The 27094-nt window shown below is 45.0% G+C and overlaps 1 protein-coding gene across 3 annotated transcripts in view; it reads left to right on the top strand.

The window, feature by feature from the left end:
• LOC142571623 (igLON family member 5-like) overlaps positions 1-14144 on the top strand; it is a 423151-nt gene extending 409007 nt beyond the window's left edge. The window contains exons 4-6 of one of the 3 annotated variants that reach the window (XM_075680133.1): positions 1326-1619; positions 8561-8609; positions 12576-12636. In XM_075680133.1, coding sequence (XP_075536248.1) covers positions 1326-1619; positions 8561-8592 — 326 coding nt within the window. In that variant the 3' untranslated portion in view covers positions 8593-8609; positions 12576-12636. Of the gene's footprint in view, positions 1-1325; positions 7081-8560; positions 8610-12575 lie in introns of those variants that run through there. The other 2 variants (XM_075680131.1, XM_075680132.1) reach the window with 2 other exon arrangements.
• Positions 14145-27094: the final 12950 nt, after the last annotated feature.

Raw genomic sequence — 27094 nt, 5'->3', positions numbered from 1 at the left:
GAGCACATTCACGATATAGTATTGTCCGTAAGAGCGAATTCTGGCCACTCGTGATGTGAAATATTTTGTTAGTGAAGCCAGTCAGCCTACGACAAGCATCACTTACGAAAGGAAAAAAAAATTCGTTAATTCGGTCCTAGGCAATTTGCTTTCTCCGTTGTCTGCAATCACCGACCCATGCTTGTCCAAAACATTCATTTGGCATCTAAGCATCGAGAACACGTACCATCGGCAGGTCGAACCTCATTAATGAGAGCTAGCCCTCGATAAGCGGACATTTTAGTACAACCTGCGTCGCAGAAACGAGAACGCAGTAGAGCGTCTTCCGATCTACGTCTTTCTTCCACAATCCGATTTCTTAATTTGGTGTGCTGCACATATGTAGGTTAAGCCTGCATGCATGGTACCAATGAATAGAACGCGGATTTACCTTCACTTTATCATTCTGGTTTCAAAAAACTTTGTGACTTTGTAATATTACTATTCTCAACAAAATGTTGGGGACGTAATGCAAAAATGCCCACGCGTCGTGCATTTCATGCACGGTAGAGAGCCCCAGGTAGTCGATATCAACGCAGAGTCTTCCGCTGTGGCGTTCCTCACAAGTATACTAGCACGAATAATAGGCAACTCCATGTTAAACACTGTTCAATACCATCTTAGCTGAACAATTCCAACACGAGAGCTCCGTACACTAATATCAGCAGGAAACTTTATGATAGAGGATTCTACACCACGACGGTGAGAGCTTTATTCTGAACAATATTTCAGCGTACAAGGGCTTCATGTTATTGCAGTACACATTTTGTTACGATGCCATAAAGCTATCATTCCTTAAATCATGTGAGTGGCCTTACCTTGCAGCAATGCGGACTACTTCCAATATGTGGCGCTAAGTTTGCTATCTCTGTTTAAGTGTGAGCTGTTCGTTCCGGAGTCACGCTCACGCACGTACCAGCGAGAGCGACACTGAAATCAGCGACACAAACGCTAAACTTGGCTAAACTCTGAGCGCACAGCTGTCGGTGCTTTTTGCGTCACCGGTTGGCGCTGGGAAGACCGAGAGAGTGCTTTATGGTACACGACGAAAGCGAGGGCCTTAGTGACGCAATGTGACTGCAGTCGCATCGCCCCCCTCCTTCGTGCGATCACCCAGCGCTCACCGGTGGCGCCAACAGCGCCGGCAGCAGCGCGCTCCGAGTAAAGCGTTCGAATCGCTGAGCATTGCTTACACAAGAGTGGTTGAGCTGGCACGGAAATGACATGTTTCATCAGCTCGCCGCCAATGTTTCTACATTGTCTTGTGCACCGTAACGTCTGCGCAGTGAGCAAGGCGAGCATCGCCGGCGGCCCGACGCTCTACCTGAACAGCGGCAGCACCCTGAACCTGACCTGCGAGGTGATGGAAAGTCCCGTGCCCCCCGACTACGTCTTCTGGTATCACGACGCGCGCGTCATCAACTACGACATCCAGCACGGAGTCTCGGTGCAGACTGAGAAGTCTCCGCGAACGCAGAGCCGGTTGCTGATCGCCAACGCGCAGCCGCACGATTCAGGAAACTACTCGTGCGTGCCGTCGAACGCCGAGCCCGCCAGTATCGTCGTGCACGTGTTAAACGGTGAGCAACCGGCAGCGCTGGGGAGCGGTTTGCCGGAGCGCGCCCACGAGTGTGGATGGAATCTGTGGGAGTTCTTCAACAAAGTGTTTGATCGCTTTTCCGGATGGATATCTTAAGATTTAGCGTTGATCTAATCACCGTACTGAGACTTGCTGGAAAGATGTTTTGACGTGCAATGGCAACCATGGCTGAAACTTGTAATATTAGCGTCTTTTTATTTAAGGTATGTTCATGTCCCTTGTATTCCCCACGTTGTTCACAGGCTTCCGAAATAAAATGGCCTTTGGGAGTACAGTTGGTCTAAAGAGGTTGTAAATGGCCTAAGGAGGTTGTTTATCACCTGCTCATTCCTAAATTGTGCCCCGTGGAAAGGTTGCATACGTTGTATATGCTGGCAACTCATGTCATGCGAGCTTTGCAGCAATTGACAAGATAATAGGAAAGAGTGAGAGAGAGCATGGATAGAAAGATCACTGCCATTTCTGAAGTTTTATGAAGTGTTATAAATTATTATGAAGTATTATGAAGTAATATGAAATATTATGAAGTAATATGAAGTATTATGAACAAAGGAGTATCCGCGCTTCCTTGCGTATATTAAATTTAGAGTAATTGGTTGAGCGGAGTGAGAGCCATGTTTTTTACTTATTGTAAGATTTATTTTGCGGCAATGCGCCCAATGAGGTAGTTTCAATGTTGAATTCTTGCTAAATTGGCAAATTGGGAAAAACTGAGAATGTGGCGTTCAACAGCATGTACACAAACAAAATTTCATGCTCACGAGAGCGTGCTGGCATGAAGATATCACTAGAACATATTGATCAAGTTGTTTTATAATAAATGAATGTTTTTTTCATAACTGCAGCCGATGTATAGGATAGCAATATTATTCTGTTTCCGTACGACTTTCTCCTTCAGCAAAAAATTCATATCCGAGATGACAGCGAAATCAAAAGCAGTACATTGAAAGATGTGCAGTTGGCGCAGCGTCTGTTGCACTGAATAACGGCTATTTAGGAGGGCCGTACTGAAAGTAACATAATCAATAATTTCCGTACGTAAGTCTGCAAGCGCATGCTTGGTGGTTCGTGGCTCCACCTTTTCTGCATTCATTTATAGCCATTTGGCATCAACAGGTTACATAATCTAGTCACCAGTACTTCCAAACAAGATGACAGCACACGTTGTCTCACTTTGTCAAGGCGCAGCGATTGAATTGCTGGTTAAAAAGCAAATTTCAAGAGCAGAAATTTACGAGAGGCTCCCGCTTACATGCGGCGACGCGTGAATGAGTTCGAGCAGTGTGCCAACATGGGTGAGCCGAGGACTGAAGATCAGCCTCAAAGGGGGTCGCGCTCGGGCGCTTCTGAGTAAAGCCAACACTTACCAACACTTACAGCTGGTGCACTTACCCAAGAAGAGCGGCGATTATCAATAAATCGAATAGCAACATGCTTGGAATAGTGCACGGTGAACTTCTGGAGATGGTTCAAAGCTCAGGTTACCGGAGGATAAATGCTGCTCGACACGTTAGAACACTGGAGACGCTCATTCTATCATCTCACGATAGGCCAATGACAGAAAAAGCAATGATTCAGCACGTTAATGAGCACCCAAACATTTCTCGCTCTACAGTGTTGAGACTCTGAAGACGGGGAATCGAAACGCAGCCTCCACAAATGCGGTCAAATGTGATTCCAGCGATGCGTGATTACCAGAGGAGATGTTTATAGCACTTCGGCGTTATCTCTACAAAGGCTAAAACTAACCTTATTGGAAGGTCTTCAAGCTTCCCGATTGGGGTGAAAAATATATGCACAAAATAGAAACTGTGTGATGAATCAAAATAGACGGAAAAAGAAAGTTAGAACGCTTATTTTTTCATAATTAAAGGTGATCATTTGTTTACCGTTCGGATTCATTAATTTCAGTACGGCCCTCCTACATTACCATGTCAACAGCTACTAACGTGCTGAATTTCCCACGCTCTTCCTTGAAAAAAGAGGCGATGAGCTTCTTGCCACGGAATGGCTGCACACAATCGGCTGAGCTTCGCAGCCATTTATTTTCTTCCCTCAGGCTGTCGCAAATTAACGTCGCTCTGAATTTTGTGTCTTTGTCAGGTTGTCCGCTCGCTATATTTAATATTTTGGTGTCCAAACGCGGGACCAATCCAGGGACCTTTATATGTTTACGAATTCATCAAAGTTAATAAATGTGCTTTGGGGTGCGCACTATGTTAGACTAAAGACTTGGATATATTTTTGTCTTGAAGCGGGCGGTGTCCCGTTTAAACTATAGGCGTCAGAATTTAACATATTCTTGCAGAGTTTTCTTTTTTGCTTTTTTTGAACGGTTGTGTGCTGCCTGTAAGCTGTAATGTGTTTAGTCGCTAATGCCAAGATGACTGACGCTATCATACACATTGTAATAATGTACTCGTCAGCACAACTTCTATTGTCGGGCAGTGGAAATCGAACAAACATTTCGTTCTTTGCTGACGGCTTGACTCAGCAGCAACAGCTGCTTGAAGTATCAAAGGAAGCTAGCGTGTCAATTTGGGATGGTGGCAACATATTCTTAAGCAACAGCCTTAAACCACGCGGCACAAGACACAGCACAATAGCCACAACACAGAGTGCAGACTATTAATTACAGGCTTTATTTCTAGGAACGGTATATAAAGTCATGAGGAAGGAATGCACAAGAAATGAAAAAATAAAGGATCAGCAGGGCAGATTTTATTTGCCCATAGGGAAAGGACAGAGAGCTGACGCATGCATACGTCCGCACGTGTAAGGATGCTAAAGACATAAAAAAATCTAGTTTTCATGCTGTTCACGGTACTTTTTAACTGTATTGCGCTTTTTTAAACATAGGTGTGCGACTGAACTTCCGACAATGTTTAGCGATATGGCTTCAGTAGACAGTCATTCATACATATTCCTGTTTGACCAAAGTATCGGCGATTTAAGCGGATTTGACACTCAGCAAAATGATGAGTATGGTAATGAAGATCAGTACTATTTTAATTTCTTTTAAAATTCATTCTCGTGCATATTGCTTCACAAATCATAGTCACAAAAGCATTTTTACAAGCTGCTCTAACGCAACCGTACGAGCACTCTGTGCAACGAAGTTTTGCAGCACAAGTTCACAAAAGAAGACATGCTGGCTATTCGGCCAACGTCCTTCGTCGCGTTGTAGTAATGTTATTTAATGAAATTATAAGCGGTCTATAACAGAAACAATTACTACAGCCTTCAAGATAAAGGACTGTCGCTGTCTTCCATGTACACCACATGTCACACAACATACTGAAACTCGCGAAGAAGGCTGGACTACAGCTAATGCTATAGCACCTCTAACAAGCTTCGTGGCTTATGCAGAAGGGTGAATCAAGGACAAAACATAAAACAGCGAAGCTCTAAGAAACTCGTCATTTTGTTGAGTGTTGCACGGAGGTGGTTTAGAAGATTCCGCTCACGTGTAATCTCTCGTACATCGGTGGAACGGGACTATACATAAACGACCACCTACGTGAACTTGCGGCGTCACTTAAAATCTGCCGGCACAGTGATCTCGCTACCCACTGTCAGAGGGGTGGTTGCACTCCTATCGTTGAAAAGGCTAATAGTGAAAATGTACCGTGAAGCGCGTGCATGCAAAATTTAGAAGCCTTTAGTATGTTTACACGCGGGGACGCATGCATCCTAGATGCCCTCCCTACAGACAAAAGAAATGGAATATTTGTCGTTGCTGATACTTTGTTCCTTTTTTATGGGTATTCGTTCATCATGCATTTGTATACTAGCCCTGGAAATAAAGCATTTGCTTATTAGTCAGTGTTCTGTCCTGTGGCTATTTATTGTGGTGTATTGTGTCGATCCTTCTACAGTATTGTGTCGCGCTGTTTAAAGCTGTTTAACGTGAATGAAAGCGTAAGCGTGCGCACAGAACAAGTGACACATAACTGCCTGCTTTCGCACTTGCCTGGCTTTGAGCTACGCATCTGGGGTTGTATAATGTAAAACTATTCCAATATGCTTTTATTCCAAACTCCTGACGACAGATTTGCGTAACCGCCGACGCAAGCATCGGGCGGTCACCCGCAGGGTTGTCTGAACAAACCAATCAAAGGCTCCCCTCGTTCATAGGAGGTCACTTTTGTTTGCTGAAAAAACGAATAACATTGCCTGCACTGAGCCGCTTGTATTATCTAACTGCTCACAAGAGGCGAGGAGCATGCTCAAGTGGAGAGGGATTCGATGGGGCCAAGCCACTGCACTGAATATCGATAACCGGATGAAGAGGGTGGTGCCGGCGTCTACGATTGGTCCACTTTCTCTTACTTAGCTTGCGGTGGCTCGTCGACAATCGCGGCGGGATGCCACAGAAGCTTAAGAATGAGCATAAACCGTATCCACAGCAAAGAAGAGCTGGCAGAACGAGGTCGTAAATGTGCCGAAAGTTCTCGAAAACGTTACACGGCCGCGCAAAAAGTTTTATTACACGCAAATAAACCCATGCTCTCCAGCAGGGGCGAGTAGCGAGTGCCAGAGTGATCGGCGGCAGCCATATTTTATTCCTTTTGGAACGGGGCGGCCTGCGGCTATTTAGACGAAAATTCAGTTTTTTTCGGCATATTAATGCATCTTTAACGCGTACGCGTCCCTTTGACGCGGTAAGTTTTTGTGGTTTTGTAACGTGGCGCGAGAGGCAGGTGAAGTGGGTGCAGCCCGAAAACTTCTGACTAGTAGCCGAGGGCTAGTGGCAAAAAGGCATCCGATCAGAAATAACTATTTTTGTTTTGTTCGGTCAAATTATGCATAATCAGTGTGTACACGTCATACCAGATGGCGAGCTATCGCAGTTTTTGTGGCGTCGCGTGACAGACAGGTGACGTGGAGGTGGTCCAAAAAAGTTTTTGACCAATCGTGGTGGGCTGATTGCGGAATTGGAATGGTAAAGTTTGGAATAGTTTTACGTTAAAGCGCCCCTGCAATAATTTAGTTGTTTAATGTAAGAATGCCTAATGCCGTATTTCACGTTAATTTTTTATGTGTGTTTGCATGCTCTTTTGTTTCTTTTTATTTTCTTTTGGCTTTATTTGCGCGGAGATATTCTTTCTTGTACCGCACAATTTTTCTGGTTTTGTTTAGCACTCTGTTTTTGATACTACAGGCTTGATTTTGATGCCCTCGTACGCAAGTGTGCTTCATGTTTTCTCGTGTTTACTGCACGCCAGTAATCATGTTACTGCTTAATCCTTCACGCCTGAGTTGCAAGTGCGGTCAACATATGATGACCCGCTAATCTTTGTCCTTTATTGTTAGTTTGCCTAATTTCTGTATACGCTTTTTTTTTCGTTATTGCGGTTATCCATTTTTTGTTTCGAGTCTGCTTTGTTGAACAAAATACACTGTATGCTTTCGTTTGTATCAATAAATCTGTTCTTCTCGGGCCCAACTGATATCAGAAGTTTGTGTCAGATGACAGAGATGATTTCTACGCCACGGCTGACAACGGCCATCGGAACAGCCTCTGCTTCGAGCTCATTTAGCGTTTCCGAGAAGTTCAGAGTGCGCGGAGCGCGTGCTAGTTTAGTGCATGACTCGCATTTTTTTCTCGAGTGCAAAAGGGAAGGATATGGAAAAGCAGAGCCAAATAAACGAGCACAGTTGGAGAACCGAAAGGCTTTCTGGCTTGCTGCGGGCTTCAACAGAACGACGCTCGCTCATAAGCTTTCCTCCGGGGCGTCGTTCCGCTAATGACCCCTGACGAATTCGTAGCGCAGGCGACGCCATAGTGCAGCGTTGACAATGACGGATCAATACAGCGCTCACCATTGATTAGAACCCTCCACGCGCGCCAGCGCTTCATAATGTGAATTCGCCAACTTCATTTTATGTAAGCCTTTTCTGCGGTTCGTGGGCGTTGTTTGCGATGTTTCGGGCAAAAAATAGCGAGCGATGGGGCACGAGCAAATTAAGCAAATGTTTGCTGCCCCTATTGTCGTTCATTTTCCGCAGCGTCTTCTCAGCTCCGGTCTCGCGCCGCTGCGACTGTCGGTTACTGTCGTGAGCTAACGAAGTTGACATATTTTGCTAAAAAAACAAAGTAGAGAGTGTGCTGCCGGCACGCAAGAATATGGGCAAACAAGTTTTGTGGCAGTCATGCATGTTTTATTCTTACCTCTTTGTTCACTAGGCGTTTTGTCTCATTTACGGCACTTCCTTTTATAGGGTCGTAAAAAAAATAACATGCATCGGACACGGAAAGCAAACCTGTCGCCAACGTGGTGCTTGCGTGTCCCCTGTTTTCACAGTTTTCGGGAGTGCGTTAGAACGTTGTTTCGAGTCTATTTGTGCAAGCAAGCGCGGAAACACTTTTTTGCAAGAATTTGAACAATTGATGTAACGTTGCCTTAGAAACGCGGGCTTTTTACTGTAAAAAAAAACACTAAAATTTATGTAAAGAGATATCAGCAACTCTGAGAGTCACTGACTACTCCTGCGCTCCGACTTGTGAATGAAAGAACACTAGTAACTATTTGATTGAATGGATGAAGTTTATTTATTTTCATGAACGTACATGAAATGGGACCTCAGAACAAAAAGTAACAAAACGTGGCTTGAAAATGTTCGACGCCTCGTTTGTAACTATTTAAAAAAAATCGTTGAGGAAGAGTTTGTTCATACAGTTCACCAAAGCTCACTTTCATAAGACGATTCGTCATACAGCCAGTGCAGTAAAAGACAAATTCACTTCAGCTACTGTGAGAAAATAAGTGCGTAGAGAGCTTTACTCGTGAAACAGCAGCACCTACACACTATGCGTTGCAATCATACCACGTACACATTGAACATAACTGGAATCGTGGGCTCTTGAACACGTACTATTCCTTGGTTCCTTCGTTTCACACTGCTTCTTTTGTTCAGCCCTGCATACACCCCAGCATGCTGTGTTCTGATGCACTTCGAAGAAAGAGTAAGTTTTGTTTTGTTACATTTATGCTAGTTTATATTAGAACTTGTCGAGGGTCTGTGATATTCAAATTTTGTTTTGTTTTTGAATGAAAATAAATTAGGACTCTGAATAATAAAACAAATGCCAGATATATCTTGTTACAGCTAGACATCATAGAAATAAAACAAAGCACCATTGCGAAACGGAAATACGCCCCAGAGTATATGCAATGCTGTTTGAATATACATACATTCATTGAGGAACTTCTACCGTAAATTCAGAAAACTTTGCGTTGTCAAAAAATGACATTCAAGAATGAAGGAACTGCAACCTGTCTTCGCTTTTTGTTCATGCATGTTATAGAGTTTACAGGACATTGTGTTTAATTTATTGTGTTGAATAACTGGAACATTGTATCTTTCTGACATCCGAATCTGTGACCGTCCCTGTTATTTTACAGTATTTTAGTATTATTACCATTACGTGAAAGCAGCAACCATCAGCGTTAAAGGCGTTTAAATCGCCTTTTTATTTTGATACTAACAAAAAAACTGACAGTCATTCAATACCCTTACGCGATTTGAATGCGAAATCATGAGGGCTTGTCTAAGTTATCATCTTAATTTAAATATCCACCTTCATCCACCTTGCCCTAATTCGTACCAACCTTGATCTACCTTAAACCAGTTTAGGTCGCCCTAATTCACTGTTTAGGTCACCCAAATTCGCACCAACCTTAATCCACTCTAATAGAATTTGCTTCACCGTAATCTAGCTTAATCCACTTTAATTCACCTTAAATCTTTCACCTTCATTCACTGTACTTTCCCGTGCGATTTTGCAGTGCGAGCCGCAGCAGGCCAGCGCCGAGAACGTGACCTTATCACTTGGTCAAGTTGGTTTTGGTACCATTGGATGATAACGCCGGGCGGGCACCGGATTTTTCGCTTCTTGGGGCACATAAGGATTTCGTCTTTAAAAAAAACAAAAAGATAAAAAAGAAGACGCGCAGGGACTCGAAGCCGGTCTATTATTAAACTGCTCAAATACATCTGACTGATGTGGCGGTTGAATTATTGAGAAAAGTAAACGCAACATCACCACGATGCCTCCTCCTGTCGACTAATGCAGAGCAGACTTCGTCAACAGAAATGAAAGAAGAAAAAAACGTTGCACTCATGCGAGAAAAAAATTTATTACCAGCTCAGAAACCAGCGCAGCCCTGTTGGTTAAAAAGCCGTCTACCTCCAAAAATAACAAAAAAGAAAGAAAGAAAAGGAAAATTGATCACATACTCATCCAGCAAGTGTTCTACCTGTGCAGCCATGATACATTTAGGGCGAGTAATCTTGTCGTGAAGGATTTTTTTTTCATTTAAAAACAAGACATTCGAACAGAGTACTCCTGCATGGGTGGCTTAATGGCAGGAAATTCAAGGTGCGACTAAGAAGCCATTAAAAGTATAAGTCTTCTTTCAACTAGGCGCACTCACACAACTTATTAGACGAAAATTATATTAGACGAAAACGAAGCATAAACTTCACAATCGAATACCGTGATTAGAAATGAACATTTTCGTATGCCAAGCGTAATTCCAAACGCCTGATTCATATGCTTTCTGCTTTTCCAGTTTGTTTGGCGTTTAGAATTTTTTTCTGCAAATAGTTGTGGCGCCGGTATCACCTAGCAGCTCAAATGAATCACTTCCTGTGCTGATCTTTGGTGAAGAAAGAGAATAGAGATCCACTGCACATGCTGGAATCTATGTCAAAGGAAGCTTTAGTGAAGCGGTAAATTAGTGAATTGGATTCGAAGTGTGAGATAAGTACGCTGCGCTTTCACTAGGACGAAGGCAGTGTATGACGCAATTCGAGGGTGGAGTTTTGATGACAGGTATACATACAATGAAGTACAACACATTTCAAAATCTAAAGAATTCTTCCATTATGCTATATGAAGGGATATCATAAATAAAGAAAGAATTTTATATTTTATGCTACTCTTATGTGACCCATTAATGCATATTCAGAGCACAATAGGGCAATAAAGCAAGTTTTTTTTTTCTTTGTGAGATGGGAGAAGACTACGAGGGGTGTTGCTTGCTCGTTTAGCCCTTGGGTGTTTTCAAGGCTTAATTTCAATCATGCAAAAACAAAAGATTCCATATTCTGAGGTATTATCTTTATCGCAACCCGTTAAAATCATTTTGATAACTCAGAAAATAAGCTCAAAATGCAACTTTTCTTCGTTGGAAATACAAAGCGGCACTGGTGCAGTAGAAAATCACGCACTTTGGAGCTGTGAGATTTTTGGTTCGAACCCAAGTAAAAACCTGAAGATTGTTTTTCCCTTTATTGCCGTGACTTTTAGTGCAATGTTCAAAGCAGCCGCAATGCTAGAGGCATAAGCCGATACCTAGCTAAAGCTGATTAGAGCAGTAAAATCGTTAATACACAGATTGATTTGACATGCCTGGCTGATTTTTGATTGCGGATTCGTTGTGCCCACGTTACCACCCGTCAAAGACCAGAGTTACTTATCACTGCAACTCTACCAAACGCTGAAAACGTTGCCATAAACAGGGCCGACCACAGTGTCTTAACGCTTTTGCAAGCAGCGTGCAATACAAGCAATTGCATTGATCCAGAAAGCCGAATATTTGTATAAAAGTGTAGCTATATTCAAGCAGTATCCGTTGGACACAGGCGGAACACGAGATAACGCGTCTACCATAAGCTGCGGGGCGACAGTGCTATGGAGCTTTCTCGCTCAACGAGAACCTTCCGACTAAAACAGCTAAATGACCGGCTCGGCTCCTACTCTGCACGCCGACAATAAGCTCACATTGACCCCTAGTTTGCCCCTTGTTTTTCCCAGAGATTTTATGTTCCGCTATCCTTTTTTTTTATTTTTATAGATGTACACTATTGCCACCTGTTCATCATGCAGCCAAAACACCGGTTCTGGTTAGAACGGCACTGATAAAAGACAAATATTTATGTTATTTTTTGTTTTTCTTACCCTCTAACCCAACACTCTAACCGAAGTTTTACGTGAGAGGCGCCGACTATGTAATCAAGCACTGCACAAGAGTGCTACGATAGACTTCGTTTCTTTTATTGGTCTTCTCCTTTCTCATGACCGTCGTTGCTCAATATCTACACCAATGCGGCGTAATATCAAAGAAACGTACTTCAAAACACATTTTTGTCTGTCAAGTTGTCTTCTAGTGTTCATTTCTTATTCAAGGTGGACCCCACGGTAATGTAGGGTTTCGATATGTAGACGAAAATGCGCTCCTGGAGTTTCCGTGAACTTTTTGACCAGTTTTTCATGCTTTTCAGAAATGATAGGAACGGCATGCATCGCATTACGTTTGATTTATGCATTGTCCAGGGATGACCACTGCTACAGCATGAGAGCAGTCATCAGAAATAAAGATACACCACAATTTCGCTACGTTGATCTTCTCTTGAGTCACGTCTAGCGGTCGAAATACATGGCTACAGAGATTGCGCATTACCTCGGAACATGCAGATTCGGGAAATAGCGAGTGTGTGCAGACCAGTGCTGACTGACGTAAACATTCGCTGCATCGGAAATTTTACTATAAGCCGATTTGCTGCAGTAATACTTGGGAAAGAAATACTATACATTTAAATTGGAATTAATAATATTTTCGTTATATACTACAGCGTCGGTAATAGAGAAAATAAGGGAACACAGATGGCCGGTAGCCCGCCAGGTAGCGGGCGTATAAAGGCAACGGACTCTAAACGAAAGCATCAAATGAATAAACGTTGTGAAGGGTATAATGGCCACTCCTTATCACACAAATCTCTGCCACTGGGAACAAAGCCATTGCTTGAAATGTTAGCGTTTCATAACAGATTCGATTCTTCTTCGAAACAACTGGTAATATGTGCGTATTTAGGCAACAGGACCTGACGTTGAGACGCGCTTTCTGTGTGCACCCCATGTTCGCAGGCGAGAACCCCGCAGCCATGCAGCACGGCAAGCACCCGTCGGCAGCCATGTGCGCCCGGTCGGCGCCGTTCACGCTGTTCGCCGTGGCACTGTGTCTCCAGGTGTGCTCGAGGCGCCGGTGACGAGCGACAGGCCGCCACCCAGACGAGCCGGACGTTGTGACAAACTAAAACGGCACTCGACGCCGTGTCGTGCGTGACAGGAGAGACGACGCACACCCGGAGAGACACCACAGCCGCGGAGCGTGCCAGGCGTCGAGCAACGGGGTTGTCGTGGCGGCCCCGGTGGTGACAAGTGTGGAGTCTGGGGTCTAAGCGAAGGTGTTGGCCGAGTGATCCGGAACTGTGGGGCGGTTCGCCTCGCGACGGGAGTGATAAGGGCTACGGAGCACTTGTTTCCACGCTGGGGCACTCACTATACTAGCGCTTGAAACCACGCCCGTGAAACGCGTCGAGCTGCAGACACGCTAGCGGGTTTACGCGCCCGTACACCCATGCGCGCTGTTGTTGCAGGGGAAGTAGTCACCCGACAGATGCCGGCGACTCCTGAGACGCACTCCTTCCTGTTTATTTTACCTCTTTATTTTATCTGTCTTCTCTTCTTTCTCATTTGCGACGCGGGTGATGCGCTTCGATTTCCCCTGGGGTGAAAGAAAAAAAGACATAAAGAACTCTGCGCGCCGGTGTTTAGTGTTTTTGGTCTCGTAATGTTGAGACTCGGGACAGCGTTGAGTGCACGTGAAGTGGACGAGGCACGTCGCCACGGAAACAACGCTTCGAGCAGTGCTGTACGATCTGAGAACGATGCCCGCCTGATGCGGCGACGGTTCTCCACGTGGCCTCCATGAGCAAAGACGAAACATGCAAGAGTCACGTCGCCCTGTTTGAATCGTCATTCCGTTCAACGTGCTGTCCCAAGTGTATATAATGTACGAGCAGATGATGCCCCTTACGCAAAGCGGTGACGTCTTGAGAATCGCGTTATCACCACTTGAGTGTGCGAGCAGCCGTCAGGCACATAATATGTAAATCGAGTAAAAAAAAAACAATATATTTGAACCAACATTAAGCAGAAGGAAAAAAAAAAACGTTTAGTGTCACGGTGCACCAGGAGCACAGAAACATGCATTGTAAGCACAGCGCCCAGGTTCCTGGCTCAATACCGTGCACCGGTGCTCAAAGGCACAAGTAAGCAGAAAAATCACCCTCGTTTTATTACATTCCTTCTTTTAAACCTTACCTCATATAGTCATCAGCTTTACCTACGTTTCAGGACATACTGCTGGTTCATCATTAGGTTGAGGATCGCCAGCAGCAGGCTGATTTTGAAATTGTACCCATTATAGCGGATATATTGTTTCTTATAGTCGAACGATGTCAGCGCAGGCATCGCCAAGTCAGAAGATTTGGTCACTGGCATCTCCCAATCACCTTCAGCTGTTTTATCCCTTCAAATTTTAGAGCCAGAGTGAGTTTTTGTAATTATCAGATTGGAACTGCTGCATCCTGTAACAGTGGTTGTAAAGGATATCGCGGGTTGACCATTAAAGTGTAAAGTTGTTTGTTGGTAGCGTGTCTTTCTTTTTCGTCGCATGCGCTATGGCATTTCATTCTGTTCTGTGCGGTAGTCCAACCAGTTAACTTGGAATGCTGGTGATGATTACTTGCAATTATCGCACACATGGAGCAGTGGAAGGTCAAGCAGCTTGATGGTATGCTTGATACAAACAAAGCTCGCTCTGGATATATATATATATATATATATATATATATATATATATATATATATATATATATATATATATATATATATATATATATATATATATATATATATATATATATATATATATATATATATATATAATTCAAAAAAGTCAGAAAGAGACGAACTTTATGGCATATATCTTTACAGACGTTTCGGTCGGAGAGCCGGCCTTCGTCAGGATGAATGTAAGTGTAGTCGCGCCACGAAACCCGTCGTCTTATATATATATATATATATATATATATATATATATATATATATATATATATATATGAGTGAGAGAGAGAGAGAGAGAGTGAAAGAGAGATAGCGAGATACAAACTGCTCACTTTAATGATTTATGAGCTGCAGATATTACCTTGGTGAATCTCAGTCACACACGCACGAGCTCGCATAGCGCGCGCAGGTGGTGCTTTTCCCTTGGCCGAGACCCTTATCCCAGCTACAGTCGCACTGTAAGTTTGTGTGGCCTTCAAAGATTGTCTCTGTGACAAGTTGTACCAGAAGTCACAACGGAGGGAACGGCACGACAAAGAAGCCCCCACTGCATGTACTTAAGGAAGTTTCTACCATCGACCACCGATAGACCCACGCCTGATACACCGCGAACCAGAGGCACGACGGGAAGTCACGACAAAAACACTCAGGAGTTTCGCAAGAGAGAATTACTTGACAGAGCATTTTAAACAAAATACACACAACCTCAAAAATTATAGTGATGCTTCGCTTCATGAACAAAGGTTTCGCTCCAACGCATGGGTGCTGTTCCGGAGTTCCCAAGCTCTGCCTTCTTGCCTGACACACCTGCATTTTCGCAAGTCGCTTAGCACGTTCTTCTTGAGTCTCCTGGCCACGCCTAGCCCACGCCTTTTGCCGGTCTTGTTCAGCATGTGCCCGGCGCTTGCCGACAACTTCGGGGTCGGTCGACTCGCGCTTGGCTTGCCGCCGCTTGCGTCGCTGCTGCGTCTTTCTGGCTGGGCGTTCGACCTCTTGACCACCAGAAGAATCCGGTACACCCATAGCGCAGAGGGAGTCCGCAGGAAGTGCCAGAGGAGGGAACCCAGATCACCTCCGCCTACGCTCCTCCTCTGAGACGCGCCCCCTCCTTCCTTCTCTCAACTTCAAACTTCGCTTAAAGCCGAACGGGTAACAAACAAAAAAAAATTTGGACAGTTCGCACTAGTGGTTCAAGGCTGGGTCACAGCGCAGTTAATTCCAGCTTTTGCTAAGTGTTGTTAGGTTTTGCTAAGCTTTGCGAGGTTATACATGGCTTGGCTAAGTGCAGCAGCTAGCATACACTGGTGTGGTGCAGTGGTAGAGCAGCTGACTCCTGCGCAGAGGGCTCGGGTTCAGTCCTGGCAGCAACTAGGTTTTTTTTCCCTCATTCCTGGCGCAATCGGAGACGGACACCGGTGGCGGTGGTAGCGGCGCGGACAATATCGTCACCCGAAACGGCTGTAGGAATGAAAACATAACAGCTTACGCTGTAAAAGTACGCTGATGCTTAGATGATTCGGAAAGGGGACGTAAACCAAATCATTAAATGCGATAACCGACGAACGTACATGTTTAGAGGCCGTAAGGCCATAATTTCGCACACGGAGCATTTGCGGCCTGATCAAAAGCCATCTCCCTCATCGACACCTCGGCAGCCTCACCACCTCGTGAAAAAAGCGGCAAATTGGTGAAGTGTGTCAATGAGGTTAACCAGCAATTGACCTTCTTGGCCATGACGAGCACATGCACAGAGCACGTGGGTCTTGTGAATATCTACGTGCATTGAAAACGAAACAATAAAGGTACCTTAAAGAAAATAGTTATTTGAGCTTCATTACTAAGTTATGCCCCTGCAATACAAAAAAGAGCCCCTCTTGCCGTAACAACAGGTTTCATGGGTCCGACAAAAAAGACGCAATAATAATAGAAGGGTGGCCACCCCATCTTGAAATTATCGCACCAGCTCACCGTCATTTCACGGATTGACGTGCGTCTTGTTAACCTTCCTGCCTTTCCTGCCTTCTATTTCTCTCTCCCTCTCTCTCTTGAGCGCGTCTGCTGGGAACTATATATATTTTTATTGGCAAAAATTAAGGGAAGTGTATTCAAGAAGAGGAAAAAAAAACTAAACTAAACAATCTTCAAGAAATTTGACTGAGCCGCTAGGGCTGAAATGCGTGCGAACACTTTAACTCCATCACGTCAGAATGACGTACCGGAGCTAGGGTTTCGGCACAAAATTTAAGATACGGAACATTAAACTTCATTTTCTCTTATAGTAATCAACCGATTACTGTGAAATCAACAAAAGTAGAGTTTGGAAAGAACATGTTATCAGTATAAAACGATTTGGTGTTCCTGTTTAGCGACGCTTCAAAAGAGTACTGAGGTGATATTTCCGACCATAATTTTTTTTTACTGTAAATGAAGGTATTATATTGCGAAACCCTAGAAGACGTACTGGCCATCCTCAGAGCGCCGCAAATAAATTAAGATATTAGCTTTTTTGAGACCCAGTTTTGGTACTGCTTTCCGCGAGGTTTCTGTGTCGTGATGTCATGACGCAGAAGGTGGTCACTGGGAGCAAGACATTGCGACGTTTTGAAGCTCTCTCCGGCTTGCTCGGTAGTGAACTATTCTGCTATATCGACCCTCACAACAAGTAGCAGCATATAGTAGGCAAACGAGAGAGCCAGAATTAGTTTCAAAACGTACACTGTCTTGATAGCGCGTGACCACCATATTCTTCGTGATGTTACGACTCGAAACCTTGCGAGAAGCAATGCCAAAACTAGCCGTACAAAATACAATATATTAACTTACTTGGGGTGATCTCGGGCTTGCGAACGTTTCTTCTAAGGTATAGATGCTCCTAACTTTCACTTAACACAGAAAAATGAACAGTCAAAGTATCCTGTAAGTAGTCCTTACGGCAGAATACAGGACGCAATGAGTGCACTACAACTTTATTAATACGTTGCGGTACGCTTGGACAAAATATGTTATTTCGACCTTTTTGGTGGCGCCATTAGCACAGATTATGTAGCACGTAACGGTGGAGCTGCGCAGCGATGGCGTAGAAGTAGAGCATCCGCCTCACGTGCAAGAGGACCATGGTTCAAGTCCAGGTGCTGCGCAATTTCCCACCGGATTAAAGAAAATCCGCGCGTTGATAAAATTGCTTAGATAGGCCTGGAGTGCGGCCTGATCCCGGTGAACAGAACCGGTAACACACTCCCTCACCAGAGCAGGATTGGCCACCCTGGTGCAGTACTTGGCCACAACCTCCTATATGAATACAACAATCAAACTCCGGCCCTCAGTCCTCAGCAGCTGCGAAGCAACTGACCACGGCGGCGGTCAGACCTGTGACGCAGCAGAAAGTTATCTGGATCCGGACAGGTCGCCATTAGAATCTGAACCTGGCAACGCTCAACGCTAGAACGTTATCTAGTGAGGGGAGTCTAGTAGTGTTATTGGAGGAATTAGCGGGAATTAAATGGGATATAATAGGGCTCATTCAGGTTAGGAGGACAAATGAAAATGATGGGTGTAACGTTTTGTCGTAAGAAGAGAGCAGATTGGGTGAGGGAACAAACGTGAGTTAGTGACATCTTAGTTGAAATCAAGAAAAAGAAATGGGGAGGGGGGGCAGGGCATGTAATGAGGAGGGAAGATAGATAACGATGGTTATTAAGGGCTACGGACTGGATTCCAAGAGAAGGGAAGTGTAGGAGGAGGCGGCAGAAAGTAAGGTGGGCGGATGAGATTAAGAAGTTTGCAGGGACAACATGGCCATAATTAGCACATGACCAAGGTAGTTGAAGAAGTATGGGAGAAACCTTTGCTCTGCAGTGGGCGTAGCCAGGGTGATGATGATGAACGTTCAAAGCTTGGAAATGTGAAAGTTATATCTACGAAAGCGAATCAAACCTTTCCTAGTGCGCTGTCGTGCGCTTGGCTCACAGTGCACACAGCGAAGGAAGCGGAACCACTGATGTTCCTCACAAGGTGACCGCGCTACTATCTCGGCGAGCTGCTTATACGAGAATGCTTTACGATAAAATATTCTGCAATTTCTAGCAAGCATCCAGTGGCTGCCTCGTTGAGTAGCAATCGTGCGCTCCCCTTTAAAAGCCCGCTTAAGACTCGGTCAAGCTAAAGAAACAAGAAAGCGCTAAGATGTTCTCGGTCGGCAACGAAAGTCACTAATTGGTCTGAAGTTGTTGCTTGAAATTAACACGAAGTTTCCTGTAAATTCCCGCGGATATTAAAGAAGCTTCGACTAGGTACTTGGTTTGCACTGAATATTACGCCAGAGCTTAACCTACAGCGAGGTGAAATGGCACAGATGTCGATGATAAAGCCACGCATTCAGCAAGCAATTCACTACGCGGAACACATGAGAGACACAGTCTCATGCATGTGCGTGATTGATTGACGTATAAAACAGTGAAAATGGAGTACGTTGCCCAAGTTCTCTCGCAAAAACTTTTGAGGGACGATCACACTTCCAGAGCGTGTCTGTGGTAATTTTTAATTCCCGAAAACGTCCTACTCCTATTTGATACAGGAATTGATTGACTTCCATTACATTTTTAATAGTAGCGGAGGCATTACCGCGGAAAAAAAATTACTATTTTTGTTTTAAATATTATAGTGCCGAGAATGAGTCAGGTAGACATGTGGGAACATACAGAAAGTTTTGTGGAGCGCGTTTCCCAGTTCGCCCAGTTTCTTTTTTTTCATTTGTAAGTTTTCGATGGCCGTAGGACTCTATTGAAGGACTACCGCTTTATCAGCCGTGTGCAGTGTAAGACCCTCGATGACTGTCTATATTCCAACGGCACTGTGTTTAGACCAGACCAGGCTCGTTGCGTCTTTTAAAATTAAAATAAAATTATGAGGTTTTACGAGCCAAAACTACGATCTCATTATGAGGCACGCCGTAATGAGGGACTCCGGACAATCTGGGATCGTTTAACGTGCACCTATATCTAAATACACGGGTATTCTCGCATTGCACCCCCATCGAAATGCGGCCACCGTGGACGATTGCAGCTCCTTGAAGAAACTGACTTGGCCATTCGGTAATAGCATTTTTAACCCGTAGCATTCTTTGGCTCACAAAGCCAACTTTCTGTATAGGCGAGTACGTTCCTGCCTCCCATCGTTACCGGCTTCAGTTAAAAAATATATCGGCTGTCCATTGGATGAATCGAGCATGGGCTCTGGTCTAACGATTAAGATTTAGCGTAATGAGTAGAGCTTGGGGATAACGTGTAGGGCCAAAATCGCACGCATGCTTCTTAAGTGCCAACGACAACTACCTCTTAGACACAATTGACGTATGCGTAAGGTCAAGTAGCAGGTGAGAAACAGCGCGCGCCAGGTCGCGTGCATGCGAGTTCCGAATCTATTACAGACTAAGGAATGACACGCGCAAATAACGGGCAAGCTTGCGACTGTATTTTGTGTGAGTCACATAGCATAACAAAAAGTTCCTCATAAAAGCGAGAACATGTCAGTTTCTTGCATTCTTCCCTCGTGGCAGAATGCAAGAGCCGGTGTATACCTGGCGCCGCCTTCGGATCGGTCGACGTTCTCCAGTCCTTTTTCGCAGCAGCTACGTGGAAGGTATGTGAGCATTTACCACTTTTGATATCGGTCGCACTCGTAATGGAACAGGCTGTAACGCTTCTTCGCCGGAGTGCTGAAAATCAGTAATCACGTAATCGGCATCGTCTTGCTGATACCGTCATACATAGTTCGCTCTATGCAAGCAATTGCTCCCCTTGTACGAGAACATTGGTCTGTCTGGTAACGCTTTGCGAAACCCCCCAAGTATACTGCTAGCCAGCTACATGAAAAGTGCTTCGTATAGCATCGATTCATCACAGAACAGGGAATTCGCACTTTTAAAGCGCTTTTTCTGGCTTTTTCGCACGTTCTTGGGGTGGTCGGTGCCAGGTGGAGGGCACTGATTCAAAGGGCATGTGCTTTTGTGCAGCCGAGATGCGGACCGTGTTGTGCTGTCGAATGAGTGTTCGGGAGCGTCTGATGGCTCACATGGTTTAGCGCTCGGGAAGGACAGCCCTCATCTTCTCTCGCTGCCCTCTACTACTGTGGGAACAGTGAGAGAGTGCTCCAGCGATGAGAGAGGCGGATGTAAGTCGCCTTCCTCGACGGTGCTCGCGCTGCTGGAGACACACATTTAGCACATCAGCTTATATGGATAGCGACCTATAGTATCGCTTTCAGATGAGCTGATTAACGGCTCTGTTCTCAAGAGAATCGCGCCGTGAAATAGCAACCGCTACCCAAATACCCTCATAGCAACAGATATGCGCATTCAAGCGCATCCTTCTCCTACATAATTTATTTTATCATATTGTTAATCCTCTGTAGAAGCTCATTACTTTTAGTGTGCAGTGAGTGTGATTTACACAAGTGCAGATAGATTTCGAAAATGTATGGGTATTCCTTATTTTCATCGGCGACCGCATTTCGATGGAGGCGAAATGCAAAAATGCCCGTCCACCACGCATTTAGGGCACGTTAAGGATCTCCTGGAGGTTACAATTAATTCACAGTCCCCCACTAGGACGTGGCTAATAATCAAATCGTGGTTTCGGCACGTAATACTCCAGAACTCTTTATTTACTCATTTTGATGAAGTGGACAGAGTTGTAGAAGCGTTCAGCTATATGTTTACATTGACAATCATCGTCAATGATTTCAGCACAACTTTCCTCTTGTGCGCGCGGGCGTGCGTGTGTGTGTTTGTGTGTGTGTTTGTGTGTGTGTGTGTGTGTGTGTGTGCGTGTGCGTGCGTGCGTGCGTGCGTGCGCGCGCGTGTGTATGCGTGTGTGTGCGTGCGTGTGTGTGTGTGCGTGCGTGTGTGCGTGCGTGCGTGCGTGTGTGTCTGCGTGTGTGTATGGGTGTGTGTGTCTGCGTGTGTGTGTGGGTGTGTCTGTGTGTGTGTGTGTGTGTGTGTGCGTGTGTGTGTGTGTGCGTGTGTGTGTGCGTGTGTGCATGCGTGCGTGCGTGCGTGTGTGTGTGTGTGCGCGCGCGCGTGTGAGTGTGCGTGTGCGTGTGTGTGTGTGTGGTGAGACTTCAGCTTTCTTTATTTTTGGCATTCTTCTTGTAATTAGTCGTGAGCGGCACCAATATTCTTTTTCTTACATCTGCCGTACTCTATTGTTTGTCATTGTTCTACTCTAGTCTTTGTTACCTACAATCATGTTATTTCTTTCGCCTTTCTTGTAAACTTTTCTACTGGTTTTACTCAACAAAACATCAAAACAAAAGCACAAACGTCGTGCCATCTATGCGAGTGGCGTCCGTAGTACACGAATGGCCTAAGAGAGCGAAGACTGCTTACTTACCTACGAAGCTGCCGTAAACATCCGGCAGCAAGCCACGGTTAGAATTGCACGCCGACCTATCTAGGCCAACACGGTCATGAGCGATTATAGGTGTGTTTTTTTTTTTACCTTTCATTTTTCCTTCTTTTATTCATATTTCCACGTGCCAGAAGAGCAGGCAGGCATTGTGTTTTTACCCTGCTATTTCTCCTTTTACCTCTGTACATCGTAGATATGTTTTCATATCGAATAATAATAGTAATGGTCAAGTATGCACGAACCATCCACAAGACGCATTGCACCTAACGCCTAATCTTCTTGCATCTAACTGCTTCAGGCAAGCAAACGAGAACTGACGTATGCTAAGAAGAAATGTCAAGATATAAATTAAATAAGAGCAAAATATATTGCAATTCAGCATTTCTACATAGCACTACAACCCCGAGGCCCCTAGAATGATGTATAAGGAGAAAAAGCAGTCACTAAATACAGCAATAGTACGAAACTGCAGGTTTATGAGTGGAAAGGTGGTCCTTTAACTTTCTTTGTGTGGCACATATGCCCCTTCTAGAAACGGCGTGCTAAGAAAATCGAGTTAATGGTTTCTGAGCCCCAAACATGATTATTTTTGTCGCGCCGAGTATTCTAGCGCTATATCGTTATTTACTTATTTTTGTTTTGCTGGGAACGTTAATGATATTGCCTCAACTTCAAGTGGAGCAGCCCCTTCATCGAGTCTTGCCGGCTACCGTAGCGGCAATAAGTGGATAAACAACGGCACGAGAAACACAGCACGTGGGTTCTCTCCCAACGCTGTTAGAAAAGAGTTGTCTGCTTATATTGTAGTTCGCTGACAAGAGATGCTGAATAAAAAAAAATTGCAGAAACACTTAAGAGCGTTTACACGTGAGAATGCGAAAGCATTATTACCGTCCCTTCGGTGAAATATCTTTTCCTGCGCCTTCTTCGTCCGCGCAGGCGCATCAGTAAGGCCGTTGGTAAGGCCACATGAAAACGCGCCAAGCGACTCAACGCCCTCGCTTTCCTGCAAGGAGTCCACAACTCGAAGGACCGCTCTCAGGCGTTCAGGTGCACATTAATGCGTTTTATTTTATACACTCAATTTGTGTGCTCATTATACACTCTTGACGTGGCATCATCTCCTCCCCATTTGATGCACTGTCATGTGCCCAATGACGCGTACACTAGGCCACACCTTTAGTGGGACAGGTGGTTGCGGCATGACGTGCGAAATGACGCACGCAATAGGCGCACCTTTAGTCAGCCAGAACCATGGAGCCGCCGTGGTGTCGGGGAAGCTTGCTTGTCTGGTTCCATCGGCACCCACACGAAATTTACCACATTTTATCTTATAAGCCATTCGTCTTCTTTGTTTACAAGAACCTCCCTGAAAGGTGTGACATCAACGCAACCATTTTTGTCGTGTTTTTTGCCGTTTTTGCTATCGGCCATATTTTGGTACCATCGCTCGGTGGCGACGCAAGCCATCCGTATTTTCGCGTAATGGTGCATATAATGCTCTCGCATTAAAGCAAATTCTAGGTAGCCTGTGCGTTAACGCACATAACACGGGCAGTGACTTGTGAGGCTGCTTTATACGTTCAGCTTGATTGCAGTCAGGTTGCGAGCAACTGGTGGAATCCCGAACGCATGCGCTCTAATGACATCGGATGATGAGGCGGCAGTAAAACGGTAAGCCGTGCGTAAAGGCTTCTGAACAACACGTGTTGTTCTCAAGTAGCCTCTTTTATGCATCGCTACGAACCAGTGGTTCATAGTTGTTCGTTCGTAAGAGCTGTTTGTAAGACCTAGCAACGCCGTCAGTCCCAGAGTACGTCGTAGACCTGCAAGGTAGCTTCACTCCTTCTTATATTATTAAGAGACACTGATTCGTGAAACATGTGATTAATATACGCCAGCGGCCCTTCAAGTAACGCTCAGGTGGAGCAATTTATGGCCTCGATCACCAAGCTCAACCCGCCTGAAACCAGAAAATACAGCCGCCACCACTGTCTCCTACACCCCCCTACTTACCACCACCTCCACCACCATCTTTTCATGCTGGCACGTTTGTCCACTCTACGCTTATATGTAGTTCACGCGTTCTTGTATTGTTTATTCCTTGCAAGGGCTGACTAACGGTCTAATTGGTTCATTATCACAGAAAGAGCAGCGCTTCAACACGGAGCACAAAGGAGGAACCACACGCACACTGCCCTCTCTGCACAGCAGTGAGATAAATTTTCACTTAACAGCTGAAAATGAAGCCGGCTTCAGATTTTATTCAAAGGAATGCCACTAGCATTGCAGACGAAGAAATCGGCAGCCGGACAGGGCCATTAAATATTTCTGACTTCTAAGGAAAAAAATATTTCCACATACGGAAACAAAAATATATTTTGAAATCTCGCTCGTGCTACCAACGAAGTGGTTCGAAAAGTTGATTTTGAGAGCATATAAAGTTATAAGTTAGCATTATCAACAAGATGTGCCACCCCCACACAATGCTCCGAAGCAGTACGCTATCAATGCAAAGGTCTGCGATGGAGGCGTGATGCTTGTAAACGTACTCTCGCGTATGCGGTGTAGAAGTTCTGGGGCAGAATACCACGTTCTCTACATATAAGGGATAAATGGTACAGTCCTGCAAACGTACTTATGACGCGTCAGAACATAACGCTCAAATATACATCAAAATTACACAAGGAAATCTAAGCAGGTAATTCATAGCAGCATAGAAGAGGCATTATGCACGATTATCAATTTAGAGAACATAGTCGAGGCCAGGCACGTACCCTGGGAGGGGGGGCCTGGGAGGGGGCGCCCCCCTCCCCCCGTAAATTAAGCGGTATACCCCCTCCTCCCATCCGCCCAAGGCACCACTCCTCCCACACATTCCTAAAGCGTCGACAAATCAATCTACCCGGCGGTCAACATTTTGCTGTCTTTTACAGCGAAAGCAGTGTATTAACTTCCGTAGTATTTTGTGGCCTCCGTTGACAGAAAAAATCATCATGTGGGCCGATCCTGGTGATAGTGCAAAAAGTGTCTACGATCAATGGCACATATCCCTGTGCACTCGGGAACCTATAACGCGCACTTCGGATTTTTTGGGGATCGGCCTACGTATGGGGAGTTCTTAATGCCTGCTTCACCTCCACCGCGGGTGGGCCCGGTATTGCAATATCTTCGGGATCGGCCTAAGTATCGGGCGTTCTTAGTGCCTGCTCCACCTCCGCCGCGGGTGGACCCGGTATCGCAATATCTTCGGGATCGGCCTACGTATGGTGTGTTCTTAATGCCTGCTTCACCTCCGCCGCGGGTGGGCCCGGTATTGCAATAACTTCGGGATCGGCCTATATATGGGGTGTTCTTAATGCCTGCTTCACCTCCGCCGCGGGTGGGCCCGGTATTGCAATATCTTCGGGATCGGCCTACGTATGGGGAGTTCTTAATGCCTGCTTCACCTCCACCGCGGGTGGGCCCGGTATTGCAATATCTTCGGGATCGGCCTATATATGGGGAGTTCTTAATGCCTGCTTCACCTCCGCCCCGGGTGGGCCCGGTATTGCAATATCATCGGGATCGGCCCACGTATGGGGAGTTCTTAACGCCTGCTTCATCTCCGCCGGGGGTCGGCCAGGTGTTGCACTATCTTCAGGCCGACCCGCAGCGGATGTCAAGCACTTTGCTTTTCGCTTGAGAGCTTTGACTGTCGTCAGATTTCGCTGCAATTCCATCTCACAAAGTGGAATGGTTGTCAATTTTTTTCACTCCTTTTGGATGGCGGTAGTTATCGACTACTCCTGGGGTGTGGAGGCCAGTTTTCTCATAGATTCTGTGCTCTCGCGATTAACTCAAGATGAATTAATTTGTCACCATCTATTGCAATAGGCAAGGCGTAGTGTATAGTTTTAATTATCATATTTTATTTTATATATAACGCCCAACACAATTTTTATATCACCATGTATTCAATAATTCCGCGCATCTCTGTTGCTTCGTTAGTTCAACCTTTGTTTAGACTGATCCAGGGGCCAGGAAAGGGATTCGGTTCATAGTTGGCTGGTCTGTATGCTCGTGGAACAAGTTGTGGCCGGAGAGAATGCCAGTTGCGTTTAACTTTTCCTTTTGCTTCCTTATTTCTTCCAGTGACGGCTCGCCACGACGCTGGCAGATCCTCGGAACCATATATCCGTGATGTGGGTTAGATAAGGTGGAAAATAAAATATTGCGAAACAGCGTCCATCATCAGACCCTGGAATAATTGTACAACTCATAAGCAGTGACTGTCACCCGTTACCTCGTCTAGTTTTCCCCTTATTGTGCAGCACTTTTCGTGCAAAATTGACAACTGGAAACAAGAATCGCAAGGAGATGAGAAATTCAACGATCTACTAAGGAAGAAAGCCAAGGCAACAGCCAAACAGGGAGGAAAAGCGAAAATTGTTAGCGAAAATATTTATGGATCAACAATATTTTATTGAAAAGGAAGGAGAGAAAACACCGCTGCAAGTGGAGAATAATTTCGTGTAGTTTGAATGACGCTTCTACAGTTATCGGTCGTGCCGCGTGACATAACCACTTCGATGCTGTGCTAATGTGGGTCTTTTTCTAACCTTCCGCGGTTGGCTCAGTACGTCTAAAACTGCAGCGTCCTCTGCTCTACGCGGTTGTACGGAAGTGGTGACCACGCATCGTTACGCAACTTTCCAAATAACAACTCGAGTCGGTTTTGCTACTTGGTAGAGCAGTAAACGAGGGATCCAAAAGAACTGTGATTGTTCCGTAAATATATATTTCTCTACAATTGTTACAAAGCTAATTAAAAAAAACGCTACTACAAATCTTTATTTTGCACTTTCGCTTCTTAACTTGTTCTTGAAAAGGTTTTTTCTGCGCATGTTTCATGCGCGAGTCCATTTGGTGTGGTTCTGTGTTTGCCATGTAAAGAAGATGTGTATCTCACAGGCGTACCTGTGAGACACATGTTATTTCTATTCTTTCTTGCGGCTTTAAGCGTCTTTGCGCCAAATGGTAGGCATTATTCACATTTATATTAGTAAAGTACCCTCCCCTTCATTTGTATAGAAAAGTTATCTTGGGTTGGGCCCCCCCCCCCCCCCTCCGAAAAATAATCCTGCGTTCGTGTCTGGTCGAGACACATGCGCCAACTGCACAACAAGGTAGACTTATCAAGCCTGGGAAATCATACAATAAAGGCAAAAATATAACGAAACTAGAAGCTTGACATTGTGAGTGGCAAGGTGTAAATATTTGTAATAATGTATAATATTTGTATTAATAACTGCTTATTTTAAAGCCTAACTATACGACTTCACTGTGCTTATGAAAAGTAAAGAGCAA

This window comes from Dermacentor variabilis, chromosome 2 (assembly GCF_050947875.1).
Source record: "Dermacentor variabilis isolate Ectoservices chromosome 2, ASM5094787v1, whole genome shotgun sequence".
Classification (NCBI taxonomy): domain Eukaryota; kingdom Metazoa; phylum Arthropoda; class Arachnida; order Ixodida; family Ixodidae; genus Dermacentor; species Dermacentor variabilis.
The sequence above is the reverse complement of the archived record's forward strand: the minus strand, read 5'-3'. Positions and strand labels throughout refer to the sequence as shown.